The sequence below is a fragment of the Pogona vitticeps genome, chromosome 6, assembly GCF_051106095.1.
Source record: "Pogona vitticeps strain Pit_001003342236 chromosome 6, PviZW2.1, whole genome shotgun sequence".
NCBI lineage: Eukaryota > Metazoa > Chordata > Lepidosauria > Squamata > Agamidae > Pogona > Pogona vitticeps.
The window spans coordinates 17,405,798-17,425,822 of NC_135788.1; the positions used below are offsets into that span (position 1 = coordinate 17,405,798).

The 20,025-nt window shown below is 39.3% G+C and overlaps 1 protein-coding gene across 3 annotated transcripts in view; it reads left to right on the forward strand.

Annotated features, from left to right (window-relative positions):
* Positions 1-18,760, forward strand: part of MKX (mohawk homeobox) — a 76,707-nt gene extending 57,947 nt beyond the window's left edge. The window contains exons 5-6 of one of the 3 annotated variants that reach the window (XM_078378617.1): positions 13,404-13,437; positions 14,842-18,760. In XM_078378617.1, the coding sequence (XP_078234743.1) occupies positions 13,404-13,437; positions 14,842-14,860 (53 nt within the window). In that variant the 3' untranslated portion in view covers positions 14,861-18,760. The remainder of the gene's footprint in view (positions 1-13,403; positions 13,438-14,841) is intronic. The other 2 variants (XM_020801999.3, XM_020802015.3) reach the window with 2 other exon arrangements.
* The last annotated feature ends 1,265 nt before the right edge of the window (positions 18,761-20,025 follow it).

The window sequence follows — 20,025 nt, forward strand, 5'->3', positions numbered from 1 at the left end:
CACCATCCTGGCCATAGATCAAGCGATCCTGGGAGGTGTAATCCTGAAATGTAACTTGTATGAGCTCTGGTCATTGAGCACAGGGTCTGATTAGAGGAAACTGAGTCATATTCTGAAGTTTTGTTTACTGATTATTATTATTATTATTATTATTATTATTATTATTATTATTATTATTATTATTATTATTATTATTATTATTATTATTATTATTATTATTATTATTATTATTATTATTATTATTTTATTATAGTCATCATCATCTATTGGATAGCATTATAGGTGAAAGCGGAAAAATTAATTTTTTTAGAAAAGACAAAAATGAGGGGGCACATTTTATATTTTTATATTTATATTTTTTTAATGTGAGCTTTCATGGACTGTTGAGCTTTGTTCTGATGAAGTGGACTTGTCGATGAAAGCTCACATTAAAAATATATACGTTATTTTTTAAGGTGCCACCATGTTTTTACCTTTTTTTAAAAAATTATTTCCATTCCATTTTCATTTATAATCTATTGGATAGTGATTCAGTCAGCCAATTTCAGATCATGCCAAAAGATGTTTCATTATTAATTCTGTCATACGTAAGGCTCAGGCAATCTCTAATCCTGACAGACAATACTTTTCATCCAGTATTCATTTAGGGTCCTAAAGGGTACAGTGGGATACATTCTCGGAGCCTGCACTTTGCACACTATTCCCTGCCAAATTGCCAGAACCTCTGTCTTAGCATGTTTCATAAATGAAGCAATCTGTAGTCAGGATACAGTAAACAAATCCAGATCTCTAATTTGTTGCAATGGCATTGTTATCTTAGCCAAAATCATGTTGCAAAACTTCATGGGCGCAATGCATTACCAGCAACAGCAGATTGTCACTAGTTAAAGAGTTCCTCCTTCAGTTTTGGGTTTGGGGCAACTTTCTCTCATTGCATGCATTCCATGCACAACCCCAAATCAAAACAAGAACTCCTTATAAATAATGGAATCTGCCTCTGCCAGGGATGTCACTCCTGTTGTACTGGTGGAGCGACATGACAGGATGCTGGCCATAAATTTTTATCTCGTGGGTTTTACTCTTTAAAATCTATAGATACATATTTTCCCTGAGAATGTTCATGCCATTTATTTTAAAATGATAAGATTATATGAACTCTAAATAACTCAGCTTGCACTTTTCCATAACCCCACAAAGCTTTATGCTCCATATTTCATGTTCTGCCTGTAAACTGTGGTTTGGGAGAACTATGAGTAACCTAACAAATTACACTAAATCACATGTGTGCATATCGTTCAGCCATGTCCTCCAATTTTTTTTTCTCTCTCTCTCCCACTCTTTCCTCCTTTGGATTATTTGGAAAATCTGGGTCAACACAGGCATCTCCAAAAGTAACAAAAACTAGTTCACACGAGATGGGAAGGGAGAAACAGCTGAGGGTGCTCACGCCAGATTTGATATGAAAATCAGAATTTCTCAGTGTTCTGCCAAACATGCAAGATGTACTTTACGCTGTCTTCTGAGCTACGCATTTCTTTCTAGCTTGTCACTTACAACGAAGCTTGAGTACAGAAGCCACTGCTGCTCCAAACTATTCAGAAGACTGAATTGGGGGGGGGGGGCTTTCTGATGTCTTCTGGTTCCCTCATCTCTTCCTTTTACAATGTCTTAGAGGTTTAGGTGCTACATAACTGTCTTCGGAGAAGCACTGGCTCTATGGCTTGAAAACGGGATGAGCACTGCCCCCTAGAGTCGGACACAACTGGACTAAAAATGTCAAGGGGAACCTTTACCTTTTACCTATACCTCTTTCAGTAAAGAGCAAACCCAAGGCTAAATTACACACAAGCTATGGAAGCTACACACCAGGGCCTCACATTATGATAGGCCTCTAAATGAAAAAAAAAAAACCAAAAGCAAAACATTACCAAATATGTTTTAGTAATGCTGTGGGGCCTCTTAAGCTTGATGTCTTAGCCTGGCCCTGGCCATCCAACGCCCATCCTGCCACCTTCTCCATCCTTGATCCCTTGAAACTAACTGTAACCATTCAAGCAAAGGTATGCTGGACTCTAGGATCATTCTCCCCGTGGCTTACAAAGATACTATTTCATTCAAAATGTTACATGAATAAAATACGATACAGACAATGTCTGCAGCTGTTCAGTTTTGTACATCTGATAAATGTCCAAAGCTATGCTTAGAGAGAACAATGATTCTGCATGGATGTACAGCCATAATTTTCACTCAGTGCCCTCATTATTTTGTTGAGTTGAGCAAGTCTGGCCTGAGGCCTGACAGTATCTAAAATGTCAAAGGAATGAGTGACATGCAGTTGGCAAACAAGATTTTTGTGCCTAGTTGTTTCAGATTTGGGGTGGGGAGGAAGCGATCTGAAAGGATTTGAGGAAAGATAGCTGAAGAAAATGAGGGGTGTGAGACACTTTCCCCCCATGATTTGAGAAGCACTGGTGTTGGAATCAGAAATTGGGGGTATGACATGTGGACTGCTTGGGATACATGCCTGCTAACTGTTGTCTACTTTGCTTGATTTAATGTTTAACTGCCTCAATACCCCAAATTTGGAAGCATGTGTTGTTGCTGCTGTTGGTCAGATACTGAAAGAAAGTAATTAGATTCTACAGAGAATATTACACCAGGTGGTAGCAGGTGTACATGGGGAATAATAGCTGTATACACTACAAACTGGGGTGGGGTGGGAAGTACTTAATGATGCAGAAACCTTAACCCATCACTTTGACCCTGATCTGTTCTGATCCTGGTGTAGTTGCAGGCGGTTTTAAAAGAAATTGATCAATATACTAGTCCTCATCAGCGTAAGTACTGTTGTTTTTAATGGCACATAATCATGATGAACTTTAATGTGGTTGGGGCTTCTTTCTTACCTGATATCCTCCTGAAAGTTGAAGTAGAATACCAACTTCATCAGGCAAGCTTCTAACAATGATAGCTGAATCCCTGAACACAGTTTTTAATTAAGTTTTTAAAGCTTTAAACGGTTTAAATCATTCAATGTATTTTAATTGGTTTTTAATGTAGCATTTATTGTGTTTTTAATTCTTTTTTTTCATTGTGTGAACCGTCTTGAGTCCCATTATTGGGGGGAAAGGTGGCCTATAATTGAGACAAATAAATTGATATTGCTAAATAAATAAATCAGCAAGCAAGCAAGCAAACAAGCTGCTACCACCACCTTTCCTCCTATTCTTCCTCCTCATTTCTTCCCCATGATGCAAGTTTTAGCAATTATCACCATATTCTTAGCATGCCTCCAGCCCCAAATTACAAAGGAAGTCTAATTTGCCAAAACTTAATGAAGTTAATTGAGGGAATTAGTTCAATTTAACACATCTTTGGTTATTTAAAAAAAGCAAGGGAGGCAGAGAGAGAAGCCAAACTAGGAGAATTTCCTTTTTTGAACTACAGTTCCCAAAATCTACCAGCCAGTGGCCATGCTAGCTGTGATGTTCTGAGAGTTGTAGTCCAAAAAGGGGAGGCTTTCTGAAGCTCACACCTCCTAATGGCAAATAGCATTGGTGGTGAGTAATGATGGCTAGACTCAGCTTGTTATAAATAATAATTTGTTCATAAAGTTATGCTGCAGTACTTGAAGTCTGGGCGAACATTTCCATTCTTAGGCGAGTTTGGAGTAATAATTAATCCAAAATTATAAAAAACACAAGGAGTTTTGAGCATTTAAAATCACTTTATTTATTTTTAAACCTTTTTAAGGCAAAACAAAAGCAAAACCCTCTCCTGCATAGTATGACGTGTCCAGCTGGAAAGAATTGTCCTCAGCAATTACTGCCATGTGATCACATAACATGATTTCCAGGGGCTGGCACAGAAGGCTTTCTGTATTGCCTCTGAAAACAATGTTGTGGCGTCATGTGTGTGTGTGTGTTTTAAAATATGATTTATAAGCCCTCAAGTCACTTTGTGTCACTATTCATTTAGTATTGGCACAAATAAAAACAGTTTAAAAGTTGCGTATCTAAAATACAGTTTAACAGATTAGGATGTTGAAACACAATTGGACTAAAAGCAATTTTAAAATACATATATATTTTTTTAAAGTGCAGCATCAATCCATTAAAAAATTCTCAATCTGTATTAATAAGGTTGTTGCCTAGCAATGAAGGGCAAAAGCTAAGGGAGCAGGCTGGTCACTTGGGAGGAAAATTCCACAACCCTGGAGCAACCACTGACAAAGGCCCTTCCTAAAAAATAATGGTTGTCTAGAACTCTGAGCCCAAATATTCTTTTTAGTGTGAACAAGTCAGAACAATAGCCTTCGCCAGCCATCAGTGTGGTTCATTTGGGACAATCAGAGTTGTCGTCCAGCCTATCTGGAGGACAACACATTGGGGGACAGTGAATGACAACATTTTGTTGAACATCCCATTTGAATCCAGCTGTTCCTCAGCTATCTGTAACTGTGCTGCTACAACTTCTTCCCCGAGTGCTTCCAGCTATGTTAGAAATCAGTTGTGCTTCTGTTTTATGAATCGCCACCACAAGCCACTTGCTTCCATAATATTCTAGCCATCACTTCTGGTTTTAAAATGTATCCCCCTGTTGGTCAAAATCAGATGTGGGGGGAATGAAAAATAGCTAGATGATGATATTTGCTGTTTCAGCAACCTCTACCAAAAATTGGGGGTATGCACCGTATACACCTGGGTAGCACATGGAGCTTGCAGGTTACACTATACCTACCCGTCTTCTAGAACAGTGGTTCTTAATCTTTTTGAAAGAAATGCCCCCTTGAGCGATGGAGGAAGTTATCATCGCCCCCCTCCCTGAGATGATGATATCTTACCTACCTACCTACCTACCTACCTACCTACCTACCTACCTACCTACCTACCTACCTACCTACCTACCTACCTACCTACCTACCTACCTACCTACCTAGTCTCCCTCCCCACCCAGGTGTGAGGCAGCGCTTCACGGGGCGAGGATGAGAACCCAAGAGACCCTTTCCTTCCACCCGATCCACACTCAGTGCTCCCCTAAAGGAGAAAGGCGAGACGTGGCAGGTAGAAAGAGCTGGATCATCTGGCGGCAGCAGCAGCACCGGATCTACTGCCAACACTGCGGCTGCAGTCGCCTTCACAGTTTGGCTCACTCCAGCGCCCCCCTACCGCCCCCCTTCTGTTCTTTCGCCCCCACACCACCCCTTTTCGTTCTACCGCCCCCCTGAAAAATGAAATCGCCCCCTGGGGAGCATTATTGCCCATGTTAAGAACCACTGTTCTAGAACAGTTACTCATACTTGTAGGACACTCCAGATAAAGCAATATAATGTGCCACTCCCTTGCTTAATTATAGTGTTATTTTCTACCTCCCTCTATTTTTCCATCACTTCTTCCATCTTTTTTTTCTTACCAGATAAGATCAGTTACAGATGGAAAGATGGAATAAATGTCCAGTATCTTTTAATTGGCAGTATGGTGAACTTTCTCTGGAAACAGCCTTTGAGTCTGCATTACAGACAATATTCCAAAGACAAGCAATCTGGTCCTTTCAAATATTTTGGACTAAAACTTCCACCAGCCTCAGCCCTCATGGCCAATTGTTAGGAATTGTAGAAACAGCTGTAGCCCAAAACATCTGGAAGGAACCAGATTCTCTTTTCTAGACATACCATGCTGTTTTATAAGATCAGGATTTCAGGATTTTTTGTGTAGTAGAGAAAATGGGACAAATCAAGTCCTTTCTTCAGTCTTGTTGGGTTTCTATAGTATAATCCTATGCCAGTTACCTCAGTGTACATTGGGTGGCCCTATTAAAAGGAGAGCCAGCTTCCTATGGCTTTAAGAGCTGTGTAAATGTGAGAATTTCAGCAGGTGGAGTGTGAAATGGAAACTATACCTCACTCTTATTCACAACTACTAAAGTTGCAGTGACCTTATCTTCTTTTTTATGCAGCCATCCTAGAAATAAGCCACTGTATCTAATGAGGTTTATTCTCTAGTATTGGTTTGAGCTGGGGAAATTATTAAATAAAAGTTTTGGATAAAATTGAATGGATGGATCATGTATCCATGCTCTTCCATATGGCAGATGCTCTTCCTCCTCCCTCATTGGATATATCCTCCACTATGTGGTGTATTTCCTGAGATCTTGTTTTGTATCGGTGCATTGGAATACGTTTAAAAGCAGAATCATTGAGAACCCAAGGGCTAAGCCGCTGTGTATAGCAGCAGGTGAGTCTGTAGATAAGAGAGCGTTTGGGTGAACAGTGTACTGTGATTGAATCTAGACTTTCTTTCTTTATTCGTCTCAGAGCATTCACTGCACAATTTAAAATTATGGATATATATGAAATATAGGTTAAAACATTAAAAAATTTAAATGTTAAAATAATTATACTGTTTTTTACCAGACACAAACTAATTCCTTAACATTATTTCAGCTGTTTATTAGAACTTCTTCTGAACACATGGTCGGCACATAACTGTATGCACATAAGTGCTACATTGATTGAATTTCTCCACAGTAACAGAAAATTTATCCTATATCGAAATAGCACTATTTTTTTTCCTTATTCTTTGATTGCCTTCTTTGCTTCAGTCCATGAAGTATCTTTCAGGTGGTCCAGCAGGATTTTTTGTCTTGGTGGGAGACACTCTTTGGCAGTCATCCATTCGGCAAGGTGTGCTGTTTTTGCTCTCCATAGGTTTAGTCCAGCCTCTTTTGTTTCAATATTTAGCGCTTGGGATGTGAGGCTAGTGATAATATATGAAGCACATGTTCTAATTGTTTGGAATTGAAGCAACCCAGCAAGCAGTACTGTCACAAAGGACAGTCCTTCACAGGACAAAAGAAAACAGCAGCAACAGACATCTGGCATGCCCAGCACATGCCACAAGATGTACAATTTTGTGGATGAGTGACTTATTTAACACTTGCATTATGTAACCCAGCTGTGGTATAATTCAACACAGCATTATTTCCGTTGTTTAAATTTTTGCAAAATTCCACAGCTTCTCTGTACACAAATTAGCGTTCTTTGGAGCAGTGTGCAATGCATAAACTCTCAAAATAAGCACTCTGCCGTGTTCCCAGGAGGTATTGTGAGTGATAAGTCTTGGGTTTGCCCTTTACTGAAAGAAATGTCCTGGCAAGTGGTCATAAAAAGAATTCCTCCTTTGTCAACCCCAGATACATACTCTCTTCCTTCTCCTTCTGCTGTACGCAAAACCACCTCTTTCTGTACTGAATCATTTGCTCATCCTCCTGTTCAGATAAGCTATATACATCTTTTCACTTGGACAGGATGTTTTACATGAACACCAGAAAGCTGAGCTGCTGCCCCTCCCCTCCTCCATAAAACTGTACTTCACAATGGGTCTTTCTGCTTCAGATATCTTTCAGCTTCTTTGTCATATGCATAGCTGCTTATGAATTGGAGCACTGCTAAAATAAAAAAATAAAAAAATCAATAGCAGATTCTGGAATCTCACTCTGAGACTTTGGAGTAGGGATTTAAGTCCTTGCTTAGAAGGTCCATACAGGGAAAGTCAAGAAATTGGCAAAATCTTCTCTCTCTCTTTTTTCTGTTAAAGGCATTGTGGAGTTTCTTGGCTAATTCAATAGTGTCATATTGGCAAGAATGGCGTTGTGTGTAAAATAAATTTAATAAAATAGCTTATTGTTGTGCAAAATTGAGGAATTCGTGCAATTGTGCAAATTGATCCAAACTGTGGTGAGACTAGCTTTATTTAAGAATCTGAAGCACTAGATGGGTTGCTCACATCTTTCTGAACAATAAGCCGGTCCTGTGCTTGATGTGTGTAGTTTCATTCTGAATGGGCAAAGGAGCTAGAGACATTTTATGTAAATTACGGAAACTCTCAGTTGGGTGGAAAAGAGCTCTTTGTTTCACTCTTGCATAGAGGTGAACAATTTCATGGGGGCTTTAAAATTCTTTATTGATGTGCTGTATCATGTTGAGACAGCCTAAACCAATGAGGAATGAGGTATGTGGTGAATATTCTTTTAAAACATAATCTAGAGGTTGGGGTGCTTCCAGATGTATGGCTCTTAGTGCCACCAGTCAAAAGATATCTTGAGACTATTTTCTCTTTCTCTTCTATGCATTTTGTGTGCTTAAAAATTCTAAAATAGATAGATGAAGTAGTGAGAAAACATGGAAGTTTACTACCAATGGAAGACATCATCAAATGATGTCTGTAAAAATCTGTGAATGGGTAATGGTGTAGTATAAAAGTATTGTCTGGAGGTCAGTGGTGTAGTGGTAAATTTGGAAATACAGGTGTTCCTCATGACAATCCCCATTGTCATGAGGCAATGACAATCCCAATTGTCACCACTATTTATGTGGTGAGTAGCTAGCCCACTCACCACATAAGGAGTGAGAGATTGTGTTTACTTGGGTCCATTATCCCCTTTAGAGCAAGACAGGGAATAAAGTGCTAGTACTGCGATTCATGAGCTTCTTCAAGCCTTGGCAACATAGGTCTGGGAAGAACCCATGGACTAGTGGTGAGCCTTCCATAAGCCATGGCAACAGTGTAGGGGAAACATCCTAAATATCATGTGTGTTGTAGGTCAGTCAGCACAGAGTGTGAACCCTCACAGAGATTATGTCAACTAGGCATGCGCTATTTGGTTTTTGGCCTCCAAATTCCAGAATTCTCCACTTTAGAAGTCACCTGCCAGAAACACACCTAAATTCTGCACATCTGGAGAAAATCTAAGTTGGAAAACTTCATGGTATAGGATTGGCCAAGTTTCAGATGCCTGTTAGAAAAGAATGGTGCCTTGGTGCTTGTTGGATTCTCCTCATGCCTCAGAACCAACCTTGGTCCAGAAGCAATCTGGATTTATCCTGTACAAACTGGGGGGGGGCAAACACTTTTTATTTCTAACCGAGACCTAAAATGTGATTCACCCATCCTCAGCTGCTGCCTCTTCAAAGTAACCGGTCCCACTTAATTTGCTTGACATCCCGACCCCATTTGTTAAAACTGGTTCTCAGAGGAACTATAGTTTGTTTTTGCTGCCTTCAAATTAAAATATGGGCAGAATCTTGTTAGTAGCTGCCCAAGAACTCTACATTGTGGTCGCAGACGGTTTCTCATGCAGAAAAACAAACTGGATTATTTCCCCACTCCTTATTTCCAAGGAGTTCTAGGCAGTTTACAGCTAAGCCAGTGCTTCTGATAAACACAAACGGCAGCATAAAGTAAATATGTAATACTGAAAAGCAGCATATTGTAGCACAGAACCAGTACTGACCAGTAAGTGATATCCTGGCACGGAATGGTACAGTATTGACATTGTTCTACTCTGAAAACCTCTATTAATCATGTACAGGATTCCAATAGTGAAAAAATGTATATGCCTAGTGATGAAAAGAAGATGGGATCTTTCCAACCAACTAGAAAATAGTGGTCACTAACGAAACAGTAAGGATCTTGGAGACCAGCAAGAGGGGAAGATTATAATATAGTCGAGATGTTGTTTTGTTAGTTTGTTGGTATGTAAAAGCACCTTGCATCCTTAAGAACTATGGGAAGAAATCACTTCTTCAGGCGTGCTGAATGGTAGCACTTTTTATGTCAGTCAACAGGGTGAATGGCAAGCTCTGCACCAAGTTACCTCCCTGTCTTACAAAGAACCTGCCAGCTATTCAGTGCTCAGAATGTCACTGAAGTCGGTGTGATACAAAAACAGTTTGATCCGACAAGAATGAATGCATCAACTCACTGATGTACCTTCACCTGTCTTCCTTTCTGTCAGGACAGTGACCAGCTTCTTTGTTGCCAGAGTCCCTTGCACTAGAGTATACCCCTCTGAAGACAGGAAGACTTGCCATTCTCTGGTCCATGGGGTCACGAAGAGTTGGACACGATTTAACGACTAAACAACAACAAAGAGTATGCCCAGTGTGGTGAATAGAGTGATGGACTAGGACTCAGGAAGACTGAGTTCGAATCCCACTCAACCAAGGAAACTCACTCGTAGTGTGTGGAACTGGTAAAACCATTCCTGAAATATCTCATATATCCCGAAAGCCCTGTTAGTGTCATTATAAGTCAGTTTTAACTAACAGCACATAGGTAACAGTGGTGTTTTATTGGATGCAATCCCATTCTCAAACTAAAAAATGTGCCATTTTCCTTAGTTTGATCTTTCTTGTCCCAGTAGCTTTTCTTTTATGACTTTTTCCCCTTCTTCAAACAATCTGACGTTTTTGCTCTAGTTTACTCTGAGTTCGAAATTGCATTTATCTACATTTGCATCTTTGTGGTTGCCATGTGACAGGGAAGAGGCTATGATATATATTACATTTTTAATGAGAAGCAAGTCTTGATCAAGCTTGTGCACATCTATTCATCTGCACAAGGTTAATTTTCAGTAAACATGCATAGAATTCACCCTCTTAAATGATATAAAATTTAATAGTAGATTTTAATTAATAGTACATTAATAGTAGATTTTAAAAGTTCTCGTTGATTAACCTAGCTGACACCAAATCATTGCTTCCACTGGAAAAGTGATGAAATGAAAAATGCTGTTACAAATAATGCTGTACAAACTTATAGTAACTTAGTTTGGTTTGTGGGTATTAAGGTTCATCTCCGTCTTGTGAACAATACCATGTGCTTTGTGGGTTCACTGTACATTTCTTTCTGAATCCTGTAAAAGCATTCATTTGGAAAGTTCAGGACACTGAATCTTTCATAAAAGTAGACTGAGATTGCTGATTTAAAAAAAAAATCATGAAACTATTGTAACTTTACAGATAAGCTTAGCAAAGTGTTTCATATGCACTATCTTGGTAATCCTTATGATACTTTAGTAAGTTTGGTCACTCAGTATTATCCTGTTTAGCAGGTTTATGCAAAAGCTCTTATGGAAGGCGTGGCTGAAACAGATTATTATATAGTGACAAGAAGTACAGTAATACAGTAATCTGCATGCATTTACCCCCATTATGCTTTACTCCATTCCTCTCAACTACCTGTGGTTCCTAATTGATGTTGAACAGGTCTTCTTGAACATTTACCATGAGTAGAATAACCTCCCAGTGAATTAACTGGAGTTGTGCAAAACTGCACGTTCTACTTATTATCAAATGAAAAAGTGTCCCACTTGGCAAAGGTGGATAAAAGTAACGTGAACACCAGAAGACAGATATTTCAATAAGTGTGGAGGGATCTACCATTCATCTTAAGGGGGCAGCTGCCAGAGAAGATCACAAAAAGCTAGTAAGCTATTAATTACAGATGCCTAAGGTCAGTGAGGGATGTGGTGGCGCTGTGGGCTAAACTGCAGAAGCCTGTGCTGCAGGGTCAGAAGACCAGCAGTCGTAAGATCGAATCCACGTGATGGAATGAGCGCCCGTCACTTGTCCCAGCTCCCGCCAACCTAGCGGTTCAAAAGCATGCAAATGCGAGTAGATAAATACGGACCACCTCGGTGGGAAGGTAACAGCGTTCCGTGTCTAAGTCGCACTGGCCATGTGACCACGGAAGATTGTCTTCGGACAAAACGCTGGCTCTATGGCTTTGAAACGGGGATGAGCACTGCCCCCTAGAGTCGAACACGACTGGACAAAAATTGTCAAGGGGAACCTTTACCTTTACCTAGGGTCAGTGGTTAGCTCCAACTAGTGCAGACTATTGGGTCACATTCTGAATGGTGAGTGAAGGCGTATCAAAATCCCACTGATTCAATGGGTTTACTCGGTGCTACCAATTGAGATCTGGTCTGAATGCAGTATTGCCGTGTGTTTTCAATCTCAGAGAGTGTAACTCTGGAATTTTCTGCCTCGTGAAGCAAAATAACTTGTCTGGGATGGGGGTACTGTGCAACTTAACTTGTGATACTGCAGGGAACAGGACAACATTTCTTGATCAGGCATCAAAATGGGCAGGGGTAGCCCTGACCGCAAGCATTTGCTCTAAATCCCAACAATTTTCTACTTCACTGAGTTGTGTGACAACTTTGTGACAACTCTGCGACTAGAGTAATAAAGAACACAAAATAGTAATTGCACTTTTATTACAGTTATAACTGTGATTCTAAGTGGCAGAGTAGCTATGTCAAGCTAAAATGAGTTGACAGGATTATTGGTTTCTTTTACCGGAGGGTTCAGAGCTGCACAAAATGTGTTTTGTGTGTGTTTATTAAACAGGCAGAGTCTGGTTTGGCTATTACGGCTTCCCTCATCAGTCAGACTAGACAAAGGTTGAGATGATGGGAGTTGTAGTTTTGGGGCCCAAGTTTGGAGACGTTTGCTCTAAAAATAAAGTGCTTCCAGGTGCAGTAGGAATTGCCCCGGACAGTAAGCATTGTCTCCAGTTTTAATACTGGAAAGGAGACAGAGTCTGAGAAAGTCTGGGGCACTCACATTTGGCGGCAGGAAACGGTATATTCTTCCAAAGAATTTCTGTTGTCTTGGAACTGAGTCTGTTTAAAAGCTTTATTATAGGCCAGTGCCACTGGTTCTGCACGTGCACACACATTTTAAATGAGCAGCCATGAAGCCTCCAAAGGCAAGGAGGTGATTTTAGTCCCCCAGTGCTGCAGTTTAGCATTAGTCTCAGCTGGGAATCTATATACTCTTCATTCATCTGTGAGGACAAAGTAACAGGCACTGCTGTAGGGCTGCCTTTAATATAAGCAGTGGTTTAAGAGAATCTCCCTATGCAAAATAACCACGATTGTTATTCAAACATGCTAGAGAAAATTCAGGAATATAATTCTGCTATCTTTTCATATTTACACAGGTATGTTGATAGGCCACAAATATCATGCTTTTAAATGGCATCAACCTCCCTGGGGTACAGCAATTACAGTGAATTCTTCTATGTTATATCACATCTGAGCAATCTTCTGCAAAATGACTGACTGACATATTTCACAATTAGTATGTGAACAGGAATGCAAAAGACAGCCTGTTGGCAGAGTGGTTAAACTGGTGTACTGAAGCCAAAACTGTGCTCACAACCTAGGGTTCAATCGCAGATAGCCAGCTCAAGGTTCACTCAGCCTTCCATCCTTCTGAGGTTGGTAAAATGAGTGCCCAACCCATGGGGGGGGGAATGTATAGCCTGCAGAATTAACTTGTAAACTGCCCAGAGAGTGCTTTAAGAGCTATGGGGCAGTGTATAAGCAGCATACTTTGCTTTAGCTGGAGAGAGCAAAATCCTCATGTTTTCGAGTGGTTGGGATCCATCTTTTACACTTTATAAGCCTATGTTTTAAAGAAAGAAAGAAAAAGGCACACAGGCGTATCTTTACCATCCTTTACAATCCCAAAAATATATCTGCTTGTTTCTCTAACTTTAACATTTACTGTTATGAAAGTAGAGATTAACAGGAATATTCTCTCCTTTCAGACAATCTGGAGAACGGACCTAACAAGTGTGAAAGGTGAGTAAAAACAAAACAAAATATACAGCTTTGCAAGTAGTGTATTTTGTAAGCAAATAACAGCTGTTGGGAGTAAGGGTGGGTGGATGATATGCTGCACACCCTAGTTTTTTAACACACATTCTGATAATTCGGTGGTTTAGGTCTCTGGCTGCACAGACAGAGGTTGGGAGTTCAATTCCCACTGTTCCTTCTTGATGGTGCCTGTACTCGATGATCTGTATGGTCCCTTTTAGCTTGATTCCCTTTGAAAAACTCTGAGGGATTTTGCAAGTCCTCAGAACGAATGCTTGCAAAAACAACTTCTCCTCCTCTATGGGAGATTCTGGGAGGTATATTCCAAAAATAAAGTAATTCTTTTCAAGTTTTTGGGTTTGTTTTCCTGCTGGGCCTACCTTACCTTGCTTGGCTTGGCTATGTAATGATGTCTCGGATCAGATCTGACAGCACTTCCTAGGCTTGCTGACAAATTCCACCCAAACCAGGCTCAGTAACAAACTTAACAACTAGAAATGGTTTTTAAAAGAAACCTTAAAGAAGCTTTTCAAGCCCCCTTGGCTTGTCAAAATTCTGACTGGAGAAGATTCCGTTCCAGATCCCACAGGCCACTTTATCCTGGTTGCCTCCTTACATATCACTGACCTCTGATGATCCCTCCTCCTGCCTCTGGCATCTCTCCCCCACTTTCCTCTGCAAAAAGGTGCAGTCATTCAGAGAGCAGCAACAAAGTAGAAGCTTTTCCTCCTCCACCTCTCCCTCATATTCTGAAACAACCTGTGCCCAGGTCCCCTGATGTGCCCCTGATTAGACAGTTCATCTATTTTGATATGCAAATATTAGCTAAACAGCATCAGGAAATGCACTCACCACCAGTACCATGGACTGGTGAAGAAAAAGAACAAGGTGGGATGTTCATGGAGTATCCTGGGTCTCCCACAAGGAGCATCTTTCATTTCAAAACAGTTTGCTATAAAATGGGGTGGATACATTATAGGAGACCAGGGCCAATTTCACCTACAGAATTTTTTGAGAGCTGTACCACCTTCCAAAATCAAACCCAAGTGCAGTCAGAAAGTCACTTTTGGTTCCACAAAAACCTTTTCTATCAAAACTTCGGGGGGGGGGGGGTTACTCTGTTTCAAATGGGAATAGCATTTCCGGAAGGTGTCCAGAAATGTGATTCTCTTATTAAAAGAAATATATATTAATGGGGAGGGGGATGGGTGGAAAATCAGGAAGTGCCTGGATGCCACTTGCTAATTCCTCCTTTAGAATAAACCCAAATGATGAGTATTTTTAAAAGAGTATTAATAATCATTGTGGTCTATCCCTTTTAATAAGCTGTCAGTAAACTTTATTTCACTTTTATCTCTTTCCTCCTCCCTCCCTCCCTTGTCTTGACAGAGAAGCTCCCCCTTTTTAAAATGTAGTTAGGACCTGCATTGTGTCACTTTCTACTTGCATGACCATAAGAATAATCAGACACAGAAACATTTCTTGTTGCTTGATTCTAGTGCAGTTAACAGACAGAGATCAAACAAAGATGAGACGTATTGGAAGGAGATCAATGCAGCGATGGCCTTAACAAATCTCGCCCAAGGAAAGGACAAACTGCAAGGAACAACCAGCTGCATCATTCAGAAATCATCGCATATATCAGAAGTAAAGACTGTCAAAGTGCCACTAGTACCGCCATTTTAAAGAGAGTTATTAGCTTTCTTTTCTTCCCAAGTGGACATTTAGTTTGCCAATGGTTTTCCCATAAAATCAGGATGAGTGATCTGAAGCAAGTACTGAAAACAGACATCTTTGTGTCATGGTCAGTAAAAAATAATAATGGGCACAGTTCACTGCAAAGTTATCCAACGCACAAGCACCATTAAAAATGGGAGGGAGCTTCACAAGATCTTAGCAGGAATTTTGGATGGTTCCCATTTGTTTCCATGGTGGTTGAGTCAGAAAATATCCCGGTGAATTGTGCTCAAATATAGCAATAAGAAACAAACATTCCCTCAGGCTAAAATATTATTTTTTGTTGTAAATGAAATGTAAAATCAACTCTATAAAGTGCATGTAAATTATGGAAGAAGGAACCCTCCATTTTTTTAAAAAAAAATCAAACTATTAACTTATTTTATTGTATTAATCAAACTGCACATTAAGCATCTGCATTGTTATAACAATAAGTGCCTTGCTTTCTTACAATAAGCTAGAACGTGGGCACAACTCAAAACAAGTGTGCCTCAAAGTGTCAATGCTTAACTTTTGCATGTACGTATTTCTGAATGCATCCTGACCCATTTAAAGCTGACCTCAGAAAGGGTGGGTATCTATCTGTCTATCAGTATATTTAAAGACCTTGAGCATTTGCCTGGTACAAATTTGAGACTGGTAAATCTCTGCAATAAAATTGCAAACTCCACTATGCGACCAAGTAGCATACCGTTTTTCTTGCTCGAATGAAAAAGAAGTTGATATGTCTGTCTCTTTTTTAATGCATGTTAAAGCAGTCTGTCAAAATACTAAAAACAATTACTTTGATAAAGTGCAATACTGTAGGGGGAAATATATATATATATATTTGAGAAACATCCTAGTTATTGTCACAGAAGATGTTTTTTCTGTGACGTAAAGCAGCTCTTGCTCCCATTAATTTTCCATGTAAATATGAAAAGAGATTGCATTGAACAAAATCAATCATTCCCATGATGGTCCTTTTCATCAGATTGTCTTCCCCATTGACACTGATCAGAAGTTAACATAGATAACAAGATAGTAACTCAAAGGGTGTTTAAGTCTCATCTAGGAAAATGTTCAAATTCTTATCTTTAGGTAGAGTTTAAATGATTAACTATAAAACCATCATTTGTCACAATGTAAATATCAGCAAGTCCAGTTTGGATTTCTTCCACTTAAAGCTTCCGGGTCTCCTTTTGATTTACTGAAACTAGTCTTCACATAAACAAAGTGGATCAATCTTTTGATACCAAATCAACCTTTGCTTCAGTTTATTATTTATACTGGAGCTCAATAACTTTCCATAGCAGACTGTTATTGCCTTAATGCATCCAAAATGTTTTTATTTTAGTACAGAATGTATCAGAATGAAGACAATCCCCATTTCAAAGATGGGGGAAGGAGGGGAAGGCATAACAAAATTTATGTATTATGTAAACCGAAAATCCTGAATTAAAAACATGTGGGGCACACAAAGCACCAAACAATTGTGGCACTTACTCGGTTTAAACTCAAAGTAGATGCTAAATTGAGCATTAAAAAAAACATTTTAAACCCCTACATTTGACTGCCACTAAGGAAAGGGAATTCTATAAAATACGTTTTTATAGAGGTATAGCATTTTTCCTCAACCACACAAAAATATTCTAATCAGTTTCACAGCCTTGAGTAAGCAACATTAAAGCCAAATATAGCTTATATAGAGTTGGTAAAAGAGAAATAGGGGAGAAAAGAGTCGATTGTCCATGGTCCAGTTGAGAACGAAGTCGAAATCTAGCTTATTTTTCTTAAACTGAATTGAATGTTACATCCAAATAATAGTATCCTGATTAAATTTATGAATTGAATTTGATAGTTTTATTTTATAAATGGGTTCTCAATCCTGGAAGCTGCTGATCCCTGTGTGATTTGACACATTTTGATGTGGTGTTGAACCAGAATACTGTACCTCCACAAGGGGGAAGACAAAGTAGAATCAGAGCTTTACTCATCAGTTCCCTATCTACACATTCATGAAGTATATTAATTCAGTTGGATCTTGACTTAGTCATACTTAGAGTCGACCCACTGAAATTAATCAGTTTACAGAATATTCACTGATACCAATCAATGAAGTGTAGTTTATTCATGATTAACCTGAGTCTCACTGATTTCAAAGGAATTTTGTCTGTGTCTGTGAATGGTTTATTTGCTATGTTTCCATTACAAGAACTGGAAAAATTCATTACGTACACGTTTTTTCCTGCATGAACATACAAGGCTCTGACTCACTGTATTTTTGTGAGAAACATACAGATTTGTGTGCCAAAATTTTGCACTTTCAGAGTTTTGCAATCCAATTTGCAATTCAAAAAATGTGAACAAAAGTGTGTGTGTGTGTGTGTGTGTGTGTGTGTGTGTGTGTGTGTGTGTAGAAAACTTGCATTAACATGTACACGTTAGGGGACAGTATGCAAAATAAGTTATCATATTGGGGGAAATGATTGCAAAAAGTGTGCATGCTACATACAAACATTGGTTAGTAGGAAAAATGATGGACAAATATGAGCACATTTTGTGCACAAATTTTCATACTGGCTTTTCTGGGAAGAAGGCATTTTGCATTATACGCTGATGGTTGTGAATGCAGGCCTCCAACAACTTTGGAGAATTGAGAAATTCAGTGGCCTAAATTATCTTCCCTAGTTACTCTGGTATAGAACAAGCACCATAACATTTCGCTGCAAATCACCCCAAATTAAGAAATTCCCATTGAACCTATCAGTTGCATGCTGAGTCATATAAATCTGTCCATTTCTGAACCTGAGATAATTTGGTTCCAAATATTATGCCATTTGTGTAGCTGTGCCAAAGGAGTTTTGCCAGTGAAACCTCACATTAGTTGATTCCCCCTTCTCCGTCTCCTGTCAGACGCAAACCATATAACCAGCTCCAAATAAAGCAGGCTTTGAAATGAAGACTGAACTGGGACTCCCTCTGAAAGTGTAATGTACCGGATGTTTCCTCCAAGTCCTGTTTCTTCATCTCTAACTTACCTACACTGCTACTTTCCTGGTTATAGACAGCAATCGATCATATAGTGAGGAGAATCAAACCCTTAGTGAAGCTGACTTTCAGGTATGCACAGAGGTTCCTCAAGCATAGCCAGTACCAATTGCACTAATATAATCGAGCAGATATCAACTCTGATGTAACTTGTAGAATACGTCTTGATGTAACATAACATTTTGTGATGGTGGTTGTTTTTAAATTGTATAATTAAAATGATTTGATATGAAAAATATTTTGTACATAAATATATATATTTTTACTTTTTTAAGAAGTGGCTGTTTTGCATTGGCATAAAAGCAAGATATGTATGTTATGACTGTATGAACAATTGAAGTATACTTTTGATTGACTTGCATCACTATACAAACAAGGTTTCCTGACAGTAATGACATTAAGACCTCTGATCTACTGGATTTTGTCATAACAATGTGAGTTTTGAAAATAAAAACAAAGAGCAAAAAAACTTCACTTTAGTTCATACTATTATAAGTTATTCTGGTATTAACTATTTTGTGACAATAAACTGTCTTACCAACTTTTCTGTAAGATGTACGTATTTTCTGTGGTGTTTTTTTTAAAAAATTTAGACAATAACAAAATAGCCTAATTATTTACTTGTTAAGAGAGCAATCCAAAGAAAAAGAGTGATAGCAGGAAGTATCACTGTTTGGGATCAAAGTTTTCTTTGATGAAGTAGTGAGGTTACAATGTTTTAAGAACACAATTAAGGATTTTTTGTAAGGTGAAAGGTCGGACTCAAAGACCAATGCACTATTTCATAAGGGATACTCATCTTGGATTGTCCAGTGTAGGCGCCTGGGTGGCAAATGTATTGGGGCAATCCTTCTAATGTCAAGGCCCACCTTAAATTATAAGCACTTGTGTCCCAATGCACAGCTGAACAGCATATCTTTTTCACCCCAGGATCTGAATGAAGAATAGGAAGCTAAATGAAGAAAACAGAAAGGGAGGGCCTGAAAAGTGTGGGACAGGGATTTGAATGCCAAAAATTGGTCTCCACATCTGTTTAGAAGCAAGCCCAACTTCATCCGGACTCTGAGTCCATTGTAAAATTGTGTTGCAGATTTCTAAATGTTGATTAAATTCCTGTAGCCATGCAGCAGGCATATAGGGATTCGCAGAATCAAGTTCCCCAGAATAGTCCACCCCTTTTTCTCATCATCTGGCAGTTACAGTCTCAATAACTCCCTCTGAAACATCTGTAAGAAGAATAAAAAGGTTCATTTACTTACAGATCAACGACAAAATATGGCTGACTAACTTTCAGCAACAGGCCTGAACAGACTCATTGACTGCTTCCAACAGACTGGCTAATTCCAACACACAAAAGGGAGAGAAAAAGAAACTTTTAACAGAGAGGTATGTCTCTCTTTCATCTCAAAGGGAGGGAAGGAACTATTGGTTAGTGCTGTTAGTGATTGATAGTCATCCCAGCCCAGAAAGGTCCCTCTCAGCCGAACCTACTACATAAAGGCAGCATGCGACATTGTAAAATCTCCAACTTTGAGGCCCCCTGCTCTCTCTTTCCTTTATCTTTCACCAGATTTGGACTGAACCCCCCTCTTTCATGCACAAGAAACCTTCAAACTGGCAACCATCATCTATATGGTAGGACACATGACCATGCTGTGTCAGATCATGCTGTGCTGAGAGAGAGACGGCTGTAGCAGCCAATCTAGGCTCTCCTCACCATCACCATTTGTGAAAGGAAAGGTAATGCTGGGTACCTAGTGGGCCTGAAGATGTTACTGAACATTCTGGGGAAGAAAACCACAGTAG